Source organism: Pyxicephalus adspersus, chromosome 2, assembly GCF_032062135.1.
Source record: "Pyxicephalus adspersus chromosome 2, UCB_Pads_2.0, whole genome shotgun sequence".
Classification (NCBI taxonomy): Eukaryota; Metazoa; Chordata; class Amphibia; order Anura; family Pyxicephalidae; genus Pyxicephalus; species Pyxicephalus adspersus.
In genome coordinates, this window is record NC_092859.1 from 78,669,461 (window position 1) to 78,690,658 (window position 21,198).

Sequence of the window (21,198 nt, forward strand, 5' to 3'; positions counted from 1 at the left end):
CAAGATACAGTCTAATTTGGAATTGCAGTAAGGAAGGATATGGTATTATTGCAAACATACCCTAACAGAGTGAAAACCGAACCTGAACTAAGTTTAGCCAGTGCGGTGCACCCCAACCCTGTGGTAAAATGGGCAACTCGTTGCTCAGAACAAGCAACACACTTCTTTTTCCCCTTTAATTTGACCCATTTTTCAATAGAGTTCTCCCTTTTCAATAAGGTCTTGCAGGATAATTTCCATTCATTTATGGACATCCAAACAGGAACATACTGAAAGATTAAAAAAATAAAAATGTACTGCTTTAATGGCTGCATTGAACCTGCTGAGTGCTTTTGATGTTTATAGATGGCTAGCCTCCTCTGTGTAGGACTTTGTAAATAGGTTGCAAGGACGGATCACTCAGCAAGAACGTTATCTAATGTTCCGGAAGTTCATCAATAACATTGCATTCACACTTTCAGATGTCATTAGCTTAGAGAGAAGCTAAAGTAACTTCAGTATGTACACGCTTTTACTGTAGTTTTATCCTAAATAATTATGTTATTCTTAGATTTCTTTCTGTACATTTTTTTTCTTGATTCTTTATTTACAGGCTTGTAGTTGTGTTATTTTTTTTTCTCTGTATACAGAATTCTAAATACCTCCTATAGTGGTTATCTGCAATAAACTCAGTTAGGCGAATAAAAACCCCAAAAAGTCTTAACTCCTAAAATGATGAATACATTCGTCACACTCACATTAATATGGCAAAAGAGATAAAACGGGATGATCCCTTTCATGTAAGCAAAATGAGATGCATTAGCAATTGAGAGGTTTTCCCCCTTTACCATATAGACTTCATAGGTTTTTACATAGAGTTGACCTTAAAAATACCCATATTCCTTTAGCAACCTGTTCTGTTTTGGCAGAAACCCGTTTAAATGAAGTGACCTGCAGTGCAAACTGCCATAAATGAAACTCGTGTTTTTTTAAAGGTGTCTTCTCTCCAACATTTTCCTGTGTTTGGACTGACTCAGATCTTTAAACCTCAAATGCCCATTGGGATACATCCTTTACCTTATCTTTAGGATAAATACACCAAGCCTCTGTTGCACACATTGCTTGCACATAAGCCCCACTTACCCTAAAAACATTTCATTGTGATTTTTTTTTTAATTTGTTCCTGAATAATTGACAATTATATACAGTGAAGATCTTAGCTTTCCTCCTTTACTGACTTTTGTGATCTGCTGAACACCCAAAGTTACTGTAAAGATTTGTAACTTTTTGATAGGTTTTTGTAGTCTGTGGTTGGATAGCTCCCTAGTTCTTGTTGTGCTTTAATGAAGTGTTTGTGTGTGTGTGTGTGTGTGTGTGTGTGTGTGTGTGTGTGTGTAAGGTATGGTCTGAACCTCGTGTCATGGCTATGGTGTAGATTGGGCAGTTAGAGAGGACTTTTTTCTAATGTTCATTTCTTTTACACCCTTGATTAGCTTCAGATTGTTTCTTAATTTTCTGTTGACCATTCTCACTAAGACCAAAGGTAAGGGGCAGGCTGGCATTTTGAGTTGTCTTTAGATTAATAGGTGAGGGAAATCCTCTAATTAGAAACCTGTTCCAAGGATAACTCTCTGGGATTAACTTTTTTATTTTCGGAAAGATTTCCTCTCATTTCCTGTTGAACCTTTTTAGGACAAGACATTTTCGTATTGCTGTTCAGGCAGCAAAAAATAATCTAAAGGGGAAAAGTTACTTTTTTTATTTGTTTGTTGTATGAAAGTATTTTTCTAATTTTTTTTTTCATAAAGATGTTTACATCCGCCCTATGGATCATAATTATATGCAAGACTTTATGTATTTAGGCCCTTTACTAAATTGCTCCTTGGGTGTGATTACCTGCTGGATAAATTACTTACAGAATCTATTGCGTTAAATGCGTCATTATGGGTCTTCATCTGTCCCATAATCTCACACTGAGAGAACAAGTAGCAAAGGGTCATCATTGTGTATCATTTCTAAGCAGGAAGCATAGCATACACAAACATATTGAACATGTTCACATGTTTAATGTACTCCTAATAAAAGCTACACAAAAAAAAATATTTTAAACCTCTAACATGCATTGGGGTTATTAAGCTCAAGATTACATGAACAGTATATCTAACATTTGAACGCAACATTTTACTTTGTGTTCTATACCAGATAATCATTTAGGGTGTAATGAATGTGAATATTGTCTCCTATTTCTATATGTAATGAATATTTTTAACTTTGTTCTTTTACATTTAGTCTTCTTCAAACAGTGGTAGTTGAATCACCTTTGACTGCTGTAGACTTTATGCCAGATGGAGCTACGCTGGCAGTCGGCTCTTCTCGTGGGAAAATTTACCTTTACGACTTAAGGATGTTGAACTCGCCAATTAAAACAGTTGGTGCTCATAAGACATCTGTGCAGTGCATTCAGTTCCAGCACAGCAGCAGTCACAAGGTAAGGCATGAATAGAGCAAACTGTATAGTGGGTTATCTGACCCTAATTTTATATATATATAAATATATACATTCCAGCTTGGATAAGATTGCTTTCAAACTAATGAAAAGGGCAGAACTTGCTTTTTGTCAAGCAAATACATTTGTAAGGCACTTTAGGATATATTACGCATTAACTTATTTTTCATCTGTAACCTCGGGGCTGTCCACCAATTTCTCTATTGCATTTGCATGTAAAACTTGGCCTGTGAATTATAACTTGCATTATATGACCCAAAAAATCCACCTTTTTAACCGTGTGGCCAACAAATTATAATACTTTATTATGAATGTAAATTCCATTTAGGGTAACCCAAGGCATCATCTGTATCTGCTGTTCTCCAGAACTATTCAGCTGTTTTGTCTTTATTTTTCTTTTTAACAGTGAAAATCTCCAGATTGTATTAGGAGTTTAGGGAGATTGTGGTAGGGATGATATCGCTCTACATTCTCCTATTATGTCATTTCTATCCTTCCTCGAACAACAAATGCATCTAGATATACTGACCTAAGTTATCTTTAAAGAATCAGTTTTTTAATTTATTTTGACCCTTCCAGTCTTTGCAACTCAAAAATAACCATTCTTAACATTCTGGTTATCCTGAAAAAATGATACTCAAAAAACAGTAGTTTTTCTTGTGCTTTAGATACCCTATACTGAGAGGTGTTTTGTCTGCTGAGCTAACGAAATGAACAAAGCAGCCACAGTAAAAATTGGGAGGCAAATCTGTAACCTTGAGTCAATGTGACATCTTTATTATTCAGGCAATTAATTTAATACACAGATATAGTAGAAAGAGGAGGCAGCAATATTTAAAATAGGATGAATATGGGTAAACATCACTATTGTTGTGCTTAAAAGGAATCCATATTGTTTTATGTGTAGTTTACATTTTTAAAGTGTGTGTGTATATGTGTGTCTGTAAAGCTTCTTTGTAAAATATTATTTTATCTTTATTTGTAAAAAATTTAATTAGGATTTGGATGCACCTCTAACATGAAATTTACAGAGCCTTATAGTTTTTTAAAAAAATCCTAACAGAAAGCATTGGTCTTCTGAATTGTAATTTTTTTTTTCTTTCTGGCCCTATACTGCCTGTGTGAACAAAGGTATGGTATATACCGTATTTTTCGGACCATAAGACACACTTTTTTCCCCCCAGAAGTGGGGGGAAAAAGTCCCTGCGTCTTATGGTCCAAATGTATCAAAATGTATCCTTCCCAGCTGCTGTCCCGTCCCCCCTGTATAGCCCCCCCTCTGCCTTTTCTCCTGTCTCCAGCGCGGCCAGAGTGACTGTGTCTCCTGTATCTTGCTCCCGGCGTCCTCCCACTCTCAGCATGATTGGCTGACAAAGTCATGCTGGGAGCATTCTCCCAACATGACTGTCAGCCAATCATGCTGAGAGTGTTCCCTGAATCACTCACAGCGCACACAGTAAAATCACATATACGGTACACAACACAAACACAATGTAAACAAATGTTATATTGCAATCTGATTGTCATACATTGTATGACAATCGGATTACAACTGAAAGGAAATACTTACCCAGTGTCCGCAGCTCCGCTTGCTGGTATCTGTAGTGAGATGTATAGCACAATGCAGAAATTCCTGCATTGTACTGTGCATCTCTCCATAGATACGAGCAGCTTCAAGCATGTGCCTGTGTCTCTGTGTGAGGCAGGGAAATCCCCCCCCTCACATCACTCGGAGGATGAGTCATCTTCCGGGTGATGTGATTGGTGATGTATGGGGGTGTGTCAGGGAGGGAAATTTAAAGGCAGAGTACAATGTAATCTGCTTCCAAATGGTTTTTACAGTACAAAAACACCACACAACATAAAAATAAAAGTACCGTACATTTTTAATTTTATTTTTAGATTACATTGTTGTCTATTATTTCATTATTGTTTTAATTTTCTTCATTTCCCTTCTCTAAAAAACTGGTGCGTCTTATGGTCCAGTGCGTCTTATGGTCCGAAAAATACGGTAGATGTAACTATTCATTTGTCCTCTTCCTGCCTTCTTTGGTATAGCTTCCAGAGTGTACTGGTCCTCTTTAAGGAGTTTTAGCAAAATTTTTGTGAAAACATAGTACAAATAAAACAGCAATGTTAGCCTAAATAACTCCTCTATGCTTAAACATACCATGTGTTTGTTTTTAGTCCAGCAAGTCAAGTAAATCATTTGTGTCGTCCAGTGTCAACAAGAAAGCAAGTTCTCTTGCTGGAGGAACGCATATAGTTAAAGATCTAGCATCCACTACAGCCATACCTGCCCAGGCACAGCCAGCCACAATGGTGGAAAATAGGGTCCAGGAGACTGATGATAAAGTTGGTAAGATATATGTTGTGCTTTAATATAGAGATTCTTTTTTTTAAGCCTTTCTTTTGTTAATATTTTAATTTAGCTAGTTCAGTTATATATACCTATATAGAATATACATTGTACTTTTTGAGTATTGCAAGGTAGTATTTTTGCTTGTGCTAGTATTAATAAATATGTTAAGTATGGTGAGTAGTGGATTACAGGTACAGGGAGCAGTAGTATTCCCAATTACAGCTCTTCAGCATCACGGGTAATATCTGTCAGCTCTTGGGTGCTCTGTAGTGGTGACAAGGCAGGAGAAGGTTTGGTGTTGGGCCATTGAGAGACTACTGCTGTTACACAGAACTTGAGTGACATTATTTAGGACTGCAGAAAAATGAATGTGTGTGATAATTCAACAACTTTTTTTTTAATGTACAGATGTGTACAGCCCTAAGCTACGTACACACTTCCAAATATTATCGTTGGTAAACGAACGACGAACGATCCTGCACGATATCTGCGAACGATCGTATAGCACCGATCCTGTACATACAGATAACGACACGATCGTTCGCAGATATTGTACACACGATAGATGCGATCGTTTGAACGATACAGGAAGTGACGTGCACCACAGGAAGTGAGCGAACGTTCGTTCACCGCGCATGCTCAGACCATGGACGATCAATGAACGACCGTACACACGATAGATGGTCAACGATCGTCGTCCAATCCGATCCGCCGGTCCGGTCGTTCATTTCCAACGACTATCCTCGTTCGTCGGCGTCGTTGGTTACTTTTTTTTACAAACGATTTTTGCCCAATCGATCGTTCGTTCGTCGTTCATTTCCAACGATAAAAATTGGAAGTGTGTACGCAGCTTTAGGCTCTTGATCACACAGTAAATAAAATTGTAAAATATATTTCAATGACTTTTTCTTTTTGCTGTTGATACACAATAAATTACATGCTAGTTGTTTGATTTGTCTTCCCTGATCGGCTTTTATAGCGGGTTTAAAAGTTACTTAAGGTATCTGTTTGCTGCATGCCAACTCAAACTGCTCTTTTGGAAACTATCCTCCTCTCCTCCCCTTGCCCTTTAGGTAGTCAGGGTTAATGATATTATGAGAATGGAGGTGGTAAAAAATGGCTGTATGACAATATTTACAATATTGGTTGAGTTGGCTGTACCTTACCACCTCCTCTTCTTTTAGTGAATAGGCTTAGATCTTCCCATTTTAACAATCTGGCTTGGAATAGGTCTTTTATAATTTTACTAATAGTGTATGGTTACTGTACCCACCACGCTTGTCCCAACCAGTTCCTATGTACCCCCCTTTCATCCCTGTTGTTGATTAAATGTTTTTGTCTCCCATCCCCCCTCCTTTTTGTTTTGGCTACATATGTAATAACATCTCTCATTTTACAAATGCTTTTTCCTATACAAAATTGAAATTTTATTTCATTATGTTATATGTAAAAGTTTATTGTTCCCACACAAATGTCTTGACTGCTTTATATGTATGACATACTTGTACTTTCGGGTCCTGTATTCTTTGTTTTGTATAATACTTGTCTTCTAAATGAAAATAGATTTACCCATAAAAGTCACTTAAACGTTTGTTAAAATGGATTGTGCTTTGGTGGGGTGAGTGTGCTAGAAGGAGGAACTAAGATTTCTTACATGAAGGGTTTAGCATGTTTATAAGTTAAAATCTTACTAGGACCCTTTTGCCTGGCTAAAAAAAAATACTTATCAATTCAGTTCATTCTGAATTTGCATAAATATCTCTCTCTCCCTCCCAAATTATGATGTATATTTTTGTTGTGTTCTTTATCTCTTAAGGTATGCCACGTAGCACAAGTCTTGATGTGATACCATCAAAAGAGACCGATTTTTCTAAAAATTCAGATTTAAAATCTATAGATTCGTTTGGACGAAGTAGCCTAGGTGATATATTCTCCCCTGTTCGTGAAGGTAATAACTTATGTATGTATGTTATAGTAATTAAATGCTTATTGGAAATCTTGTATTATGTGAAAAAATCTACATACCTGTAATATACAATTTAGTCATTATGTTTGATTGCAAACCCAGTATAACCCTTCTACTATTATCACACTTCAGTTTCTTGCTAGTGTCCTTCCAGGATAGATAAAGTACATAGAGTCCCTATACTCCACCCCAAAATGCAAAAACCCACCCTCAAGTGCAAAAAAGCCCTCATTTCAGTCACTATTTGTTCAGAGAATTTAATAGTTTTACTAAATGGAGAAACACATAGACTAGCACTTTGAGATCCTATTTATATGCATACGTTGTATAATTGTAAAAAATATATAAAAACAAACAATGGCAAACAGTATCTATGTCCTCTTATTCCTGCTAATTATGTGGGATTGCATTTTGTTTGTTAATTTAGTAACCTCTGTTTATGCCTCTGATGCAGTGTTCTAAAAGAATTTTTTTTCCCTGGTAATTTCTTAATTCGGGTTAGCCTTCTTCTGCTTGCATTACCTGTGCTATTTTTCTTGTTTGTGAAACAGAATGCAGAGAGACTTAAAGTGTTGTACTCTGTTACTCTATTCCTGAGCTTCAATAGGCCCTCGTTTTAGGGGTTCTTTCTCTTTAAAATGTACCTAAACCCATTGATACTTACCCGTCCTCGTTACATCGCAGGCAGCTGTGTCTGAGTTTATGATTCAGCCTGGTAGCTGCAGGGGTAGCTGGTTTGGACTATAGATTACCCTCCCTTGTTCTCTCTGTAGGTGGAGAAAGAAATAGATCCTTTTTTTTCATGGCATTTGTAAAAACTTGTAAATGCACAAAATAAAACAATGAATGTGCTCCTTTAGGCCAAGATGAAAAAAACATTGATAGCCTTTGCTATGTATTGCACCGGGGGACACTTGTCTATAGTATAATAATATCTAGGTACTTTTCTCAGGATATACAACACAGTTTTGTATAGTAATGGAGTATGCGCAAAGTATTTGTTTTGGAGCATTATGTTTTTTTGGGTTTAATGAAGTTGCATTTAGTAGATCAGGTATTACTTAACTAAAAAATGACTCCAGTAAATCTGTTTCCATTACGATAAATCCATCTTTAGGCCTAGAAAAAATTAAATTTAACTTAATAGATTTATTAGTGTTATTTTAATTACAGATGCATCACATATTAAAGGAATGGATGAGCTTACCTCTAAAGGAAATGGTATGTGTTTTTTTTTTTTTCACTTTTTTTCCATCTTCCCTTTTATTTGGTTTTATTTGCTGTTCATTTATATTGTTCTTGTAAACAAAGTGCCCTGTCTCATAGATCCTTATTTAGACCTTTTGACCTTTTCATAAAGAAGCTAGTTATTCTAGGATTTACTTTGCTCATGGAATTAAGGAAGCGCTCTGTTAACACAGTATATTGCCAAAAGCCAATTAAACTCTTCCATATCAATCTGTCCAATTAGGATGTATAAGTCATTGTGAAACATTTTCACATGTTGGGTAGGAAAAAAAAAAGAAATGGTTGGACTGGAAGGTAACAGCAAGCCAACCTGCAAAAGGGAACCCTGCTAGAGCCCTACGAAATGACCCTCAGTAATCCACTTGTGTGCATGTTTCTAACCAAATTGATGGACGCCAAATCTGTGTGGATGGTGTATGAAACAGATGTCTTATTGGGGCTTGTGCTTACAAATCTGCATTTTGCAGCTCGTTTACCATTTGCTAGAGAAAACCAGAATTGGCTGGTTCACTAGTTCTTTTCACAGATGAGAACAGGTTCACACTGGGCACACGTGAACGAGTCTGGAAATGCTGTGATGAAGTTATGTGGCCTGCAAAATCGTCCAGCATGACTCCATTGGCATGGGGTTAGTAATGGTTTGGGTGGGGCATATCCTTGGAGAGCCAGATCTTTCCATGCTAGCTTATCATACCCTGACTGCTGTTAGCTACTGGGAAATCCTCAGACCCATTGTCAGAATCTACACTGGTGTAATGGAGACTGAGAACGTATTAGTTCAGGACAAAGCTATGCCCCATGTGGCCAGAATGTGTAGGCAGTTCCTGGATAAATAATTCATTGATGCCATTGCCTGGCTCCCATGCAATTATCAAATGCACTCCCATGAGTTATCAAATGTGCATGCAGTCACATGGGGGTTGTACACATTACATTCCCATGTTATCTGTTGTGATGAAATTCACCCAACTTTAATCATTCTGTGATTTTGTTTTTCTACTTTTTCAGTGTGATTTTTAAATCCAGCCTATTGACTGTTCTTACATCACTTTGTTCTCAATAGATTTTGATAAGGATTTTCAGAATATTTTGCTCATTGAGATCTGGCGTGTGATTTCAGTTTTACCTTTATTTTTTCGATCAGTGTATTTAATTGTAAAGGTTTAATTTAGGGAAGCATGTCTGTATCTGTGTTTACACTGGACCTTCTAAAGTAAAAAAAAAGTGAATTATAATGTATTGTTTAATGATTTGTTATTAAAAAACAATGTTTGAAACTTTTGGGGAGCTATGGTTGTAATATTTGAATTATTAATATGGCTAATGGTAAAGATGATTAGATTTTCTATTGCTAAGTGGGACATCCAGTTATTGGGCAAGTAGTGGAAAGAGTAACGTGTGCTCAATTTGCAAGTTTATCTAGTTGGGATGAGATCTATTATTTATTTATTTATTTATTATATTTGTATTTTAGTTTCCGGTAGTATGTTTACTTGGTAGTCATATTGATACTGGAGTTGAGGCTCTTTTTATTGACTTTGAAATTACTGTGTTGTTTTGCATGTAGATCTTGATTACATGGCTCAGTTAAACACAATTCCTCCCACAAGACGGCATCCTGTTGGTGCCACTTCACAAGGAATGCATTCATCTCCATTGCACTTTATTATTGGAAGCCCAATTAAAGAAGAAGATGAACCTCAAGATGTTGAATTTAAAGCAAGGACGCCATATAGTAAAAAGCCAGATTTAAAAGAGAATATTAAACAGGTAACTCATAATTGATTTATGTAAACATTTACCACTTACCAACAGTTTAAATGTATTATTGTATTATCATTATAGGTATCAGATCTATTTTCTGTATCTAATGTCTGTAACATTACAGGAGGTAATTTTAATTGTATGTATTTCTCCATCTGCCTTATCCTTTCACATTTACATAGAAAATATACATTTAATTAGCACAGGACAGAAGGGGGATATGTTTTATGGTACAGAAATAATTAATTTGCTATGGTCAAGCAAGAGCCCCTACTTTTGTGACATTTCATTGTTATCCTTAGTTGCTGGCCTTTTTGTTAAAAAGATATTTTTTTATCAAAGATAAACAAAGGCACGTTTTCCAATAAAAAAATAAATAAAATAAAATGGAAAACATTGCTTAGAACATTTGTGCACACACTGGCCTGCATTCTTTCAGGTTTAGATTGATGGCCATTATGAAATTTATGATACCGGTGGCCTAAGCAGACTGTACATACAGGACAACAAGTTGCACAAAACGAGTGATTGAATAGGATTAAACTAAAACCATTTAGTAAATCCAGCATACACCATCGCTGGTAGTCTATCCCTGCTCAAGTGTATTAAATCCAAGAAGATTAGTTAAGAACCCCAGAATTGTTTATTTTTAGGAAGCAACATCTTCAAGTCTATTGAGTTAATAAGCATCCGGTTGTGTCCACAATTTTGGCTGTGTAGGGTGTCATTTTGTGCTTCCTTGTAACATATATAGTAGGCGATAAATATGTTTACAAAGCACCTAAGACAATAATTGGTGGCTCCACAAGATGTGTGTGTTTGTGTGTATATGTATGTGTGTGTGTATATGTATATGTGTGTATATATATATATATATATATATATATATATATATTATATCTTGTGGTATCACGTAACCCAATGCCTAACCTGTTCAACATCTTAGGTTACTGCAGATACTTTAAACTTTGTATAGAATACTATATAGAAAGCTTGCCTATTGGTCTGTTTTTTGTTTTTCACTTTTAAAGCCTGCAAAATCGAGCTTTGAGCAAATTCATTCTTCCCCTGTACCTGTATCACAGACTCTGGAAGCAGTTGAAAGAACAGGAAATCATATTCCAGGCCAATTAAAACAGGATTTTACTGCTAACCTCACAAAAGCAGCAAGTAAGACATGTCTTCATTACTATATGAAAAAGATTCAGTGGTGAAATGTAATATTTACCTTGCAGAATTTTTAGATGTTTTGTTTCTTTGGTTTCTGGATCCAAATTATTACATCCAACATTATTTTTCAAGAGTTTTTGTATCCTAGTTTGGTATTGATTGTCCAAAGTAAATATGCATTCTTGTTAAGATTTTCTGTCTTCAGCTCTCATTTTTTTTATTATGCCATCCTTTATATTACTATATGTGGTTTGAACTTTTCGGTCATCAGTGTATGATCCATCTATCATAGTTTTGCATTGTGGAATATTTCCCATATATTTAAATCCATTCTTATCATGTATTTACATCGTGCCCAAGTATCCCGAGTTGCTTTACAGAATCTATTGTCTTGTCACTGACTGTCAGATGAGCTTACAGTCTGATGTGTCTGTAACAAAATCCAAAGCCGAAGCCAATGTTTAACTGGAGTGCCCAGTAGAAGCCCTTGCAAACCCAGGGAAAACATGCATACTATATACAGAAAGTATCCTGATCAAGCTACAAATTGGGACCCTATTGCTACAAAGTGAGTGCTAGTCACACTCACAGTGCCCGTAACAAAAACAAATTCACGTTCAAATTTTTGTGTCCATGCCAATCAATATTATTACTGTTAAAAGACATTTAATTACATATTGAAAATCATTGTGGAGCATTTATTTACATACATATTTTCTTAGGCTGGGTCTACATGATCAATTTTAAAAACGCATATAAACGTTCCTACCACGTTTATATGCATTTTTATGCACTTTTACAAACATTTTAAAGCATAACTTTAAAGCGCTAAAAAACTTTTATAAACGCCTATGACACGTTTTACTGCGAATTGCCGCCATTTTACATAAGCGTTTATAAAAGGTTTACTTTTTACCCTTTCAGGGAATGAGTACAGGTGTACATAAAACCCCTTACTCATTCCCCGAAAGAGTTAAAATGTGTAAAAAAATGGGACGAGGCTTTAATGTTAAATTATTTTATTAATTTGTGTGTTTGTGTAATTAAACTTTTTTTTTTACAGGTTATCACAATGACAAGATGATTTCCAGGGCTGCAATGAACACAGCCCTAGAAATCCTCCTGACAGTGAGGGATCGCAGGGCACTAGGGGTTAAATTAGGACAAGGCTCTCCATTCACCCCTAGTGCTCTGTGATTGGCTGAGGTTTTACGTTTCTCAGCCATTCAGTACTAGACATGAATGGGGAGACTTGTGCCCATTCATCTCTAGTGCTCTGTGATTGGCTGAGAAATAGGAAAGGGGTTTTATGTACCCCTGTACTCATTCCCCAGGGTGGGGTGGGGGAGATCTGGGAGTCTCCTTATTAAAGGGGGCTTCCAGAGTCCAAAGTCCTGCTAAAAAAGTTTATAAAACCCCCCATTGTTTTCAATAGAAGCTTTCATAAAAGCCTAAAAACGCTTGAAAAAGCCTCCAATGAGTTCAATGGAAGCGTTTTCCCACATTTTCTCGTGTTTATCCAGCGTTTTATTTTTTTAATGTTGCAAGCAAAGTTTAAGATAACGCTTAAAAACGTGCCTGAAGGAAACGTCCCGGTGTAGATTAGCTCATTGCAATGCATGGGGACTTCAAACATGGGCAAAACATAAAAGCCTCAGGTTAAACGCTGGGGAAACAGTCCATGTAGACTAAGCCTTAGAGAGTGGTAAATGTTGTTGTTGTGAATAAATTCCTTATGCTCTTAACATTTTCCAGGTCCAAAGTTATCAACATCAGCCAGCTCTGACATTGCTTCCTCATTGTCTGAAAAAATAGCCGATTCATTGGGTAGTGACAAAAATGGTGCCCCCTTAACATCTGTTCAAATTAATTTCATTAGAAACATGATCGAGGAAACACTAGAGGATTTCCGGTAACTATTGGTTTTTTTTGTTTTGTTTTTAGTTTAACAAGCTTTTTTTAATGCAGGGAAAAATTAGAAGCATCAGCATTGGGAAACCATGTAAATGTGCTAACCTTAGAGTATTCTGAGACCTGACTTTTGAAAAATTGGATTCTTTAGTTGGGGTATTCAAATAAGATGCTGTAATGTTTGCATATTGGTGGGCCATCATGCAAATGTCAGTTTTTTAGAATGAACCCAGGGGAAAGTCCAATTCCATTCTTTTTTGGGGTGTCCTGTTTAATTTTTAATGCGTTTTAATTTATTTTTTATTTAATTTAATTTTTTATTTAACAGATTTTTGTATTCCTGAGTCACACTCGGGGTAGCTTTAACTTAAAAAAAACACTTACCTTGCTCCATTGTCGTCCCCCGGCGTCCTTTAACCGTGCAATGCAGAGACGATCTCCGAGGTTTCCTGGTGATGTCGGGGCGGGCGGGAGGATCGGTGGCAAATTCAAATAATTTTGTAGTGGATTCAATACAAAATAGCTGTATTGAGTCCAATACAAAGAAAATTTCATATAATAGATATATATATATGCTACTGTACACTTACATTACATATTTAACTATTTTTACTATTTTTTTTATTTAACCGATTTTTGTGTTTTTTTTAATTAAAGTTTATTATTAAATTTATTAAATATGAGACAAATTTCGATGACTTAAGAATTAAAGCCTACGATGTAAAATTAAAAAAATGGTAACGCTTTTTGCATGGAAATTTGGACAGAATTAGAACGCTAGGGAGGTTAAAGAGGGCTTTTTAATATGCCATGTTTTCTTTGTTGGGTCGTTCTTTAGAAAATGTCTTTCTAGTTGTAAAGTATTTAAAACTTTTGTTTTTGAGGCCAGTATATTATTTTACTGACAACAACCTAGAAAGCCCTTTCTTGATTTCACACTATATTAAGGCAGTCTACCAGATGGGTTTATGTCTGAAATTTCTTTAGAGGAAAAGCAACTGACAGTGGCAGTCTGTGACCCTCTCCAGCGTTATGAACCGTGATAAGACTCAAGGGGACTGTTTTGAACAGAAAGAATTCTAACCAGCTGTTGGATGTGAAATCCTGTGAACCACATTGATGTATAGAGAGAAACCCTCCACAGACGCATTCCTCAAAGTAAAATCAGTTGTCAATATTGCAACTGAAATTACAGCGCTAATGAGCCCATGAGATCAAGCTTTTATTAAATCATTAACAACACAGCGTTCACTATCAGCTGCATGTAATAAAAACATTTTGTCAACCTGATCAAGAATCAGTCTACTGATATGAAGATCATATTAAAAAGTGATGGTTTGAAAACTTGACAAATGAAGTCAGTATTGTCAGCTAACACAAGCTTGGCCATCTGTATGAAAGTGACTTGCACGCTCAAGTTCAAAGGCCACAATACATTGTACAATCTTACCTTTAAACACAATAATAATTATTCATTGGAAATTATTAGACCAGATAATAATTAAAAGGCAGTGCACTTTCCTTCCATATTATTGTATTTAATATTACACATTGTTTGAGTGTAGGGTAGGTGGCATTTGAGCTGCTAGTTGTCCAAAGTAAAAGATAACCGTCCTAAATCTTGAATGTAAATTTTATATTACATTTAAATTTCTACTTCCTCTTAGTCTTGGTATATTACAAAAGGATCCCAAAATGCTTTGTACACACATCAGATGATATGGTCATGCTTGTCAAGTATGAGAATCTGAAATGTGTACAGCGGTCCTCCAGTGGTGTGCCATGGTGGAATAATGCACGGGGGCACAACCTAGTGCCAGACGCTCTCTCCCCCCCCAATAGAACGAAACAGTCCTGTGTGTACATCGTTTGTTCGTTCATCTGACTTCTGTTTAATCTTGGTTTGTAACACCAATAAAGTAGACCAAAAAAAAAAGTGCCTTGGATTTCTCTCTCTGTTAAAGCCGTGATCTTGGGACGTTAGCAAGACTTGAAGGCCTTTATTGAATATGGCTGGCTATATGTTTTATACTTTTCTAACTTCTATTTGCTTGTTTCTCGTCTTTAAAAATAGTTGTTTGCAAACCAATCTCCTTCACTGATGGCTCTCTGACAGTTAAGCATTTCTAAATAATTTAGATGTTTTTCTAAGTATGACATTGACCAATTTTCTTTTCCTTTTTAGGGAAGCATGTCATAGAGATATTGTAAATTTACAAGTAGAGATGATTAAACAATTTCACTTGCAGTCGGTATGTATACAGATGCATAAATGATGGAGCATATAAACCCATAAATGTAAAATTATTGAACTGTTTTTTTTTCTTTTTAAAAATTTAAGAAGAACAAAGATTGTTGGATGTTAGGCAATTACGAAAAGTATTTCAGTTTTAAATATGCCAGGAAAGCAACACTAAGAAGACTTCCTGGCTCAGCACTTGCTCGAGAAAAGTATTGTCTTAATAAAGCCTAATATAGTCAGCTGTGAAAAAACCTATTATTAAGAAATTGTAAAGCTTTGCTTTCTAAGTAACTTGTAGGCAGCTCACTTAATATTATTTTATTGGCTTGTGCAGCCCAAAAAAAAAAGTTCATTTCACAGCATGTAGACAAGACAATACAGGGAAAACATTGTGTGAGGTAGATAAAAAAGAATTGCTTTTTCTAATAAAGGATTATCTTAAATGGTAGGGCTTCAGTCCAGAAGCATGATTTTCTTGTGCTTAGCAGGTCTGGGACACTTTTCTCAAATTCAGGAAAATTCTTCCCAGGCTTTATTCGCCAAACCAGTTAAATTCTTGAAAGTCTGGAAAACATTACCTTTTGTGGAGGTCAGGTTATGCATTTTGAATCTCTGTTGACCTCAGCAGCCCTGTTTTCTTTTAGGACGCTTGCAGCTGTGGTGTTGTGTTTTTGCTGTTATTAACAGTGGTAGAAATAAGCTACAGTATTTTTGTTTCCAAAAATTAACAAAAGAAAACATTTTGATTTTTCCTGAGAATTGAAAAATTCTCAAAAGAACAAAAATGTGCTGAACAGACCATTTAAAACTTGCCAAATATCCAGGTTTATCTTTGATGCATTTAAATGCTTCCCATGGGATTCCAGGACATTCCAAATCTAGCAGTTATAATGTTCTTAGAATACTATGAGACTTTCCAGGACCTTTTCCTAGTCAGACATAGTTGAAATAAGTTTATCAGAAGTCTCCCATGAAAACAACAATGTCTAATTTGCCCCCCCACTAAAATTGCATTACTATGGCAAACGCACTGCCCTGTTACACATTACTGCCCACTTCTAACACTGGAAACCCAATTTCTCAGGAATGGGGAGGTATAGGAAACTTAAATGAAACTTAAAATGTGGTGGGAACATCTGTTGATAACACCCCCTAAAGTTTTATCCCAATGGCATCATTAGAACATAAAAAAAACTCTGCCCATCAAAACGAAATTGGGGTTTAGGTACTGGTAGGGTAAGTCATGTGTAACAGGGCAGCGTGTTTTGATGGGCAGACTTTATGTATTTGATCCCATGGAGTTGAAAGTTTGGGGGGTGTTAGCCACAAGTGTCCCCCACTTCCATCTATTATTCTGTTTACCTGCACCTCTCTGTTCTAGAGAAATTGGGGTTCAAGGTAGGGAAGCGGACAGTTTGATGGTTGAGGTGAGGTTTTTATGTTCTAATGATGCCATGCTAATGAAATTTTAGGAGTTTATACATCTGTTCCCCACTTGCACCTACATTTTCAGTTTCCTGCACCTCCCCATTCCAGATAAATTGGGATTCAAAGAACAGAAGCAGAAAAGGCAGCAAAGTATTACAGTTTTAGTTTGGTGAAAGTAGGTAAAAAATTAATGTTTTTTACTATGTAAGTGGCCCCGGGGGTCCTTAATTTGCATTTTCCATTTTGGGCTCCTAGGTGCACTTTCTTACAAAACAGCAACCCAAATCTTCCAATTTCCACAAGTTTTTAAACTCATGATTCCCATATTTTGAAATTCTTGAAATTAAAAAAAGAAATGTTGGTTATTAGTAGCTATGAGAGTCCCCTGTGTACCCTAAAAATTTTAGGTAATTACAACCAACAATTTAGGAGATCTAAAGGATTGAATGAAATGAGTTGTTGGGCTACAGAACATGACAAGCAGACTTTACATACACAGCGATCATACTGCGGGTGGATAAATTTCACAGGACGTTTTTGTCCTACCCTGTCTGTTGTCTGACCTACCCCCATCTGCGATCACATGCATGATGCTCTTTGTGTTACCTAGGTATAGCGCTAGGAGGTGACATCTGAAGTTAGGCTGAATTCACATTGGCAGTAAGGTTGCATTTGCTGCGTTTACCCCTCACTTACCTCTCGCCAGGAACCAATGCTACTTGAAAAACTGCTAGGCCTGAAAAGCCCAGCACTTACCGCCTGTTACCAATGCCAGGTGCCCAGCAGTTATCACCGGTTACCAATGCCAGGTGCCCAGCAGTTATCACCTAAGCCTAATTTGTTAAGCCACGTTGATCACAATATTACAATGCTACAAGGTATTACACTATTAAAACACTCTAGGGAGTTGGATTAAAATACAAAGCACTGGACTTTTGGGCTATAATACAAAAAAAATGGAAAACATTGTACATTCTAACAAGCCAGGCATTAGAAAGTTGGAACAAAGTATAGGGGGTAGGTAGAACACTGACACAATAGCAGGGGTTACTGGAGACCTATGGCATAAATAACTAGGAGCTCCAAATTTGCTGTGTCTAGCCCCGCCAACTTTTTTTTTTTTTTTTAGCACTCGGCTACAGTTTTCCCCCACCCAGCTGGAAAAAAGTTCTAGGGAGAACACTGTGAATGGAATATGCTGTAGATGTTTGTGTCCACTGATTTTTGTTCATATTAACAAATGAATAGTTGAACATAAAAATTAGTGGTTCCAGCGTTTTAGTGCATATCTAATCATTTGCCTATGTGTGCTTTATCTATTGTTTTCTCTTTCAGACTGAAATACAAATGCTTCTCGAACGATACTCTATAAATGAAAACTTGGTTACGGAGATAGAGAAGCTACGTGAAGAGAATAAAAGGTTACGTTCTAACTTTTAAAGCAAAACTTTTTATAAAGCCTTTTCTGGAAAAGACGTGACAAAATGAGTACTTATCTCAGCTAAGCCAAGTATCGAAAAAACTTTAAGAAGAATTCATTTGTGGTGGAAATGCAGTGTTCATGGAAAACAAATGTTTACAGTGCTGTGCTAATGAGAGAAAAACAACATTGCAATTTTGAAAAAATGTGGCCCTAGTGTATAATATAACACTTGATCACATTAGGATGTAATGTTAACAGGTAAAGATTTGGTTTGATATGACCCTGGGAATGGGCATGTTAATGCACAGCTTAACATTTAAAAATATATATATATATTGCAAGCAGGCAGCTCTTTTGTAATAAAACAAATTTACCTGCCTATCTGCAATCTACTGTTGAATGTACTCTGAGCTGCACATCTAGCATCTTGGTGTTCAGTCCTAGCATACCAGCAACAAATTAACCCTCATGTGCTTGTGTGGAGTTGCTTCATTGAGACCTGGCTAATTCAGATGGCCAAAACCCCAAACCCAGAAGAAGACAATTCAAAAATGTTGGTGCTAGTGATGGAGTGGGGAGATAGGAGTTTAGTTTGGCTTTAAAGGGCCAATACCTTTAAAACTATACGTTTTCTTTGTAGATTGATTTTGTTGCTAAATGTTTTATATGTATCGAGGTCTCCTTGTGCTTTTAAGCTCTGTCTCTCACATCTACCATGAAGTACTTTAATTGCTCCTGCTGTATCACTCTAAAAGTGAAAAAAGAAAAAGAAATTATCTCAAATTTGGGCAGTGGTATGAGTCTGCAAAAGTATTTTTACATTAATGGATATGTCAGCACACTAGCATCCTCCATTCTTTAAACATTGATATTGGGGGACTGAACTTTAAATACATTGTATTTAACTTTGGCCAAACCTATAGAATTTGTGGGGCACTATAATTGCATTGGTAATATGGCCACATAAATTGGTACTTTCAGTTACTGTATAACCGCATGTATTGTACTAGACATGAAATATCTAAATTAATCTGTATTAGCATCATCATTGCTCTACTGATCATCAGACTGTGCTTGTTGAAGCCCAGGTCTAGCGTAATGTAAACTGATTAATAATCTGTCTGCAAATGCTAACCGTCTACAGTGTACTTTTTGTGCCTTTTTTGTTTTTCTGCAATGTTCTGTTGTCTTTTTCCAGCTAGGAACTGTATACAAAGCAATAAGTAAATATTTCTCAAAGCTAAGTATGCCTTATTCTTAGGTTTGTAGAACCAAAGCAAATATGGTAACAATGGTTTACTTTGCATATTCAAGTGCCTGTTTTATATCTAAATTGAGTAGAATTATATGGCTTTCTGGAGATATTTCATAAGTTTCACAAGAACATGAAAAGAGATCATGGATTTTTAGAAGAAGAAATCTCTTAAATATCCTTTTTAAGAATATTTTGTATTTATTTAGATAATAAAGTGTTTATTTGTATATTTCAATACGATATGAGGGCTTTGAATACTTGTTTATTTTTTGTGCTTTTTGCCTCTGTTGTGTGTGTTTTGTAATTGGAAGATGTCTGTCCACTCCTTTTTGTATCTTAATGTTTGTTTTTTTACAGGTAACTAAAATGTGTCTGTACAGTAAATGTATTTTGTATTGCAGAGTTTGTTCTAATTAACCTGAAAGTTTTATTTCAGATCTGATATGGAAAGTAATTTTATTTAAATCATAAATATAAATGCTGTTTTAATCCTCTTCAGCACTACATCAATATTATGTAATAAGAGAAGAAATGGTACTGTGGCTAAGTCTGATTGATGTCTAGTCAAGCATGATAACAAAAATTAAAAGGTGTACCAAGAGAATCACAGTGCCTTTATACTGATATTAAATCATTGAATGATTTAATGACCTTGAATTTTAATAAATTGCTTTTATATTCAATCATAGTGATTTTGCAGCGTTTTCAAGCGCAACACTTTTTGCTGCTCTGGCTTATCTTCCACACATGTTAAGAACAGGTTATGGAAGTTCATGCTTTTCAAGCACAGTAAAAGTCACACCACAACCTTTTCTGTCTGTGAAATCTTCTGTCAACAAATATTTGGGTAAATTGTAATGTACTTAATACTAACAGACCTGTTATGTGATCAATAGAAAAAATTGCTCTTTGAAAAAAAATAGTTTATACCAGTGAAAGGTCAGAAGTTTCTCTTCTACTAGAGTGCCCTAATGTTTCATTTAAAAAAGTTCCAACCTGTATTTTATTTATTATTAATTTGTGTGAAATGGATTTGTAGTCTCCGTCCTTATTGAAGAAATAAATCTTTCTGTTTTTGAAAGCAAAAGTAATTTAGAGGTAATCACACCAAAGTAAGGGACCTCGCTTCCTTTTCCCTCACCTCCTTTTTATATGACATATTTGAAATTTTGGTTTTCATTTTATTTATTTTTTTAGTCATAGATAAAGGTGGGTATGGTGGGGGTATATTTCTTTTAGAAAACACAGATTGCAGAAGTTGTAACCCTTCCAAACCGACCTTACTCTTTATCCCTGCCTCTAATTTTCCTTGGATGTATTTAAATAATAAATATGTATCTGTCAAATGTCACTGTCTATCTTATTTCCAGTAAAGAGAGTAAGCGCTTAATTCCATGGACCAATTACAATTATGCTATTGGAGGCCTGTATAGTGTTTTGTGAATTATGTGCAAGGTTGCTAAACAAATACCCAGGGATAAAACTGCATCTAGTGTTTGTCTATTTCCATCTGGATTTCTCTGAGATACCTAGAAGGCTATTGCTCAATTTGTGTTGCACCTAAAAAAAAGTGCTCCTTTCAAAAGAGTGGGATAGGGGCAGAGGACAAAGATTTCAAAGACAAAGTCATACTTTTCCAAAGCCTGGGTGCTAATGGAGGTAAATCAACAAGAACTTCCTTGACCCCTGAGCTTCTCTGTGAAAGAAAACACCCTGCCTGTTGCAATACATTCATAAAATGTTACAAGTGTGCATGTAATTGCATGTATGAATTATTTTGATATGCAGTGTGGTCAGCACTAGGGTTTACAGCAATAAGTCTATTCACACAGTTTGGTGTATTTCCAGTAATCACTGAAATAAAAAGGTTTTGACACAGCTAGTTTTATTGCTCGTGATAATGCAGAATACATAACAAGGCAGCATTTGCAAGTACCCTTTACT

The 21,198-nt window shown here is 35.9% G+C and overlaps 1 protein-coding gene across 5 annotated transcripts in view; it reads left to right on the plus strand.

Moving 5' to 3' along the window:
• NEDD1 (NEDD1 gamma-tubulin ring complex targeting factor) overlaps window positions 1–20,605 on the plus strand; it is a 31,891-nt gene extending 11,286 nt beyond the window's left edge. For 4 of the 5 annotated variants that reach the window (XM_072401188.1, XM_072401184.1, XM_072401189.1 and 1 more), the window contains exons 7-15: window positions 2,269–2,467; window positions 4,673–4,844; window positions 6,664–6,795; window positions 7,987–8,034; window positions 9,629–9,831; window positions 10,857–10,995; window positions 12,751–12,907; window positions 15,092–15,158; window positions 17,912–20,605. In XM_072401188.1, the coding sequence (XP_072257289.1) occupies window positions 2,269–2,467; window positions 4,673–4,844; window positions 6,664–6,795; window positions 7,987–8,034; window positions 9,629–9,831; window positions 10,857–10,995; window positions 12,751–12,907; window positions 15,092–15,158; window positions 17,912–18,016 (1,222 nt within the window). In that variant the 3' untranslated portion in view covers window positions 18,017–20,605. The remainder of the gene's footprint in view (window positions 1–2,268; window positions 2,468–4,672; window positions 4,845–6,663; window positions 6,796–7,986; window positions 8,035–9,628; window positions 9,832–10,856; window positions 10,996–12,750; window positions 12,908–15,091; window positions 15,159–17,911) is intronic. The other variant, XM_072401185.1, reaches the window with a different exon arrangement.
• The last annotated feature ends 593 nt before the right edge of the window (window positions 20,606–21,198 follow it).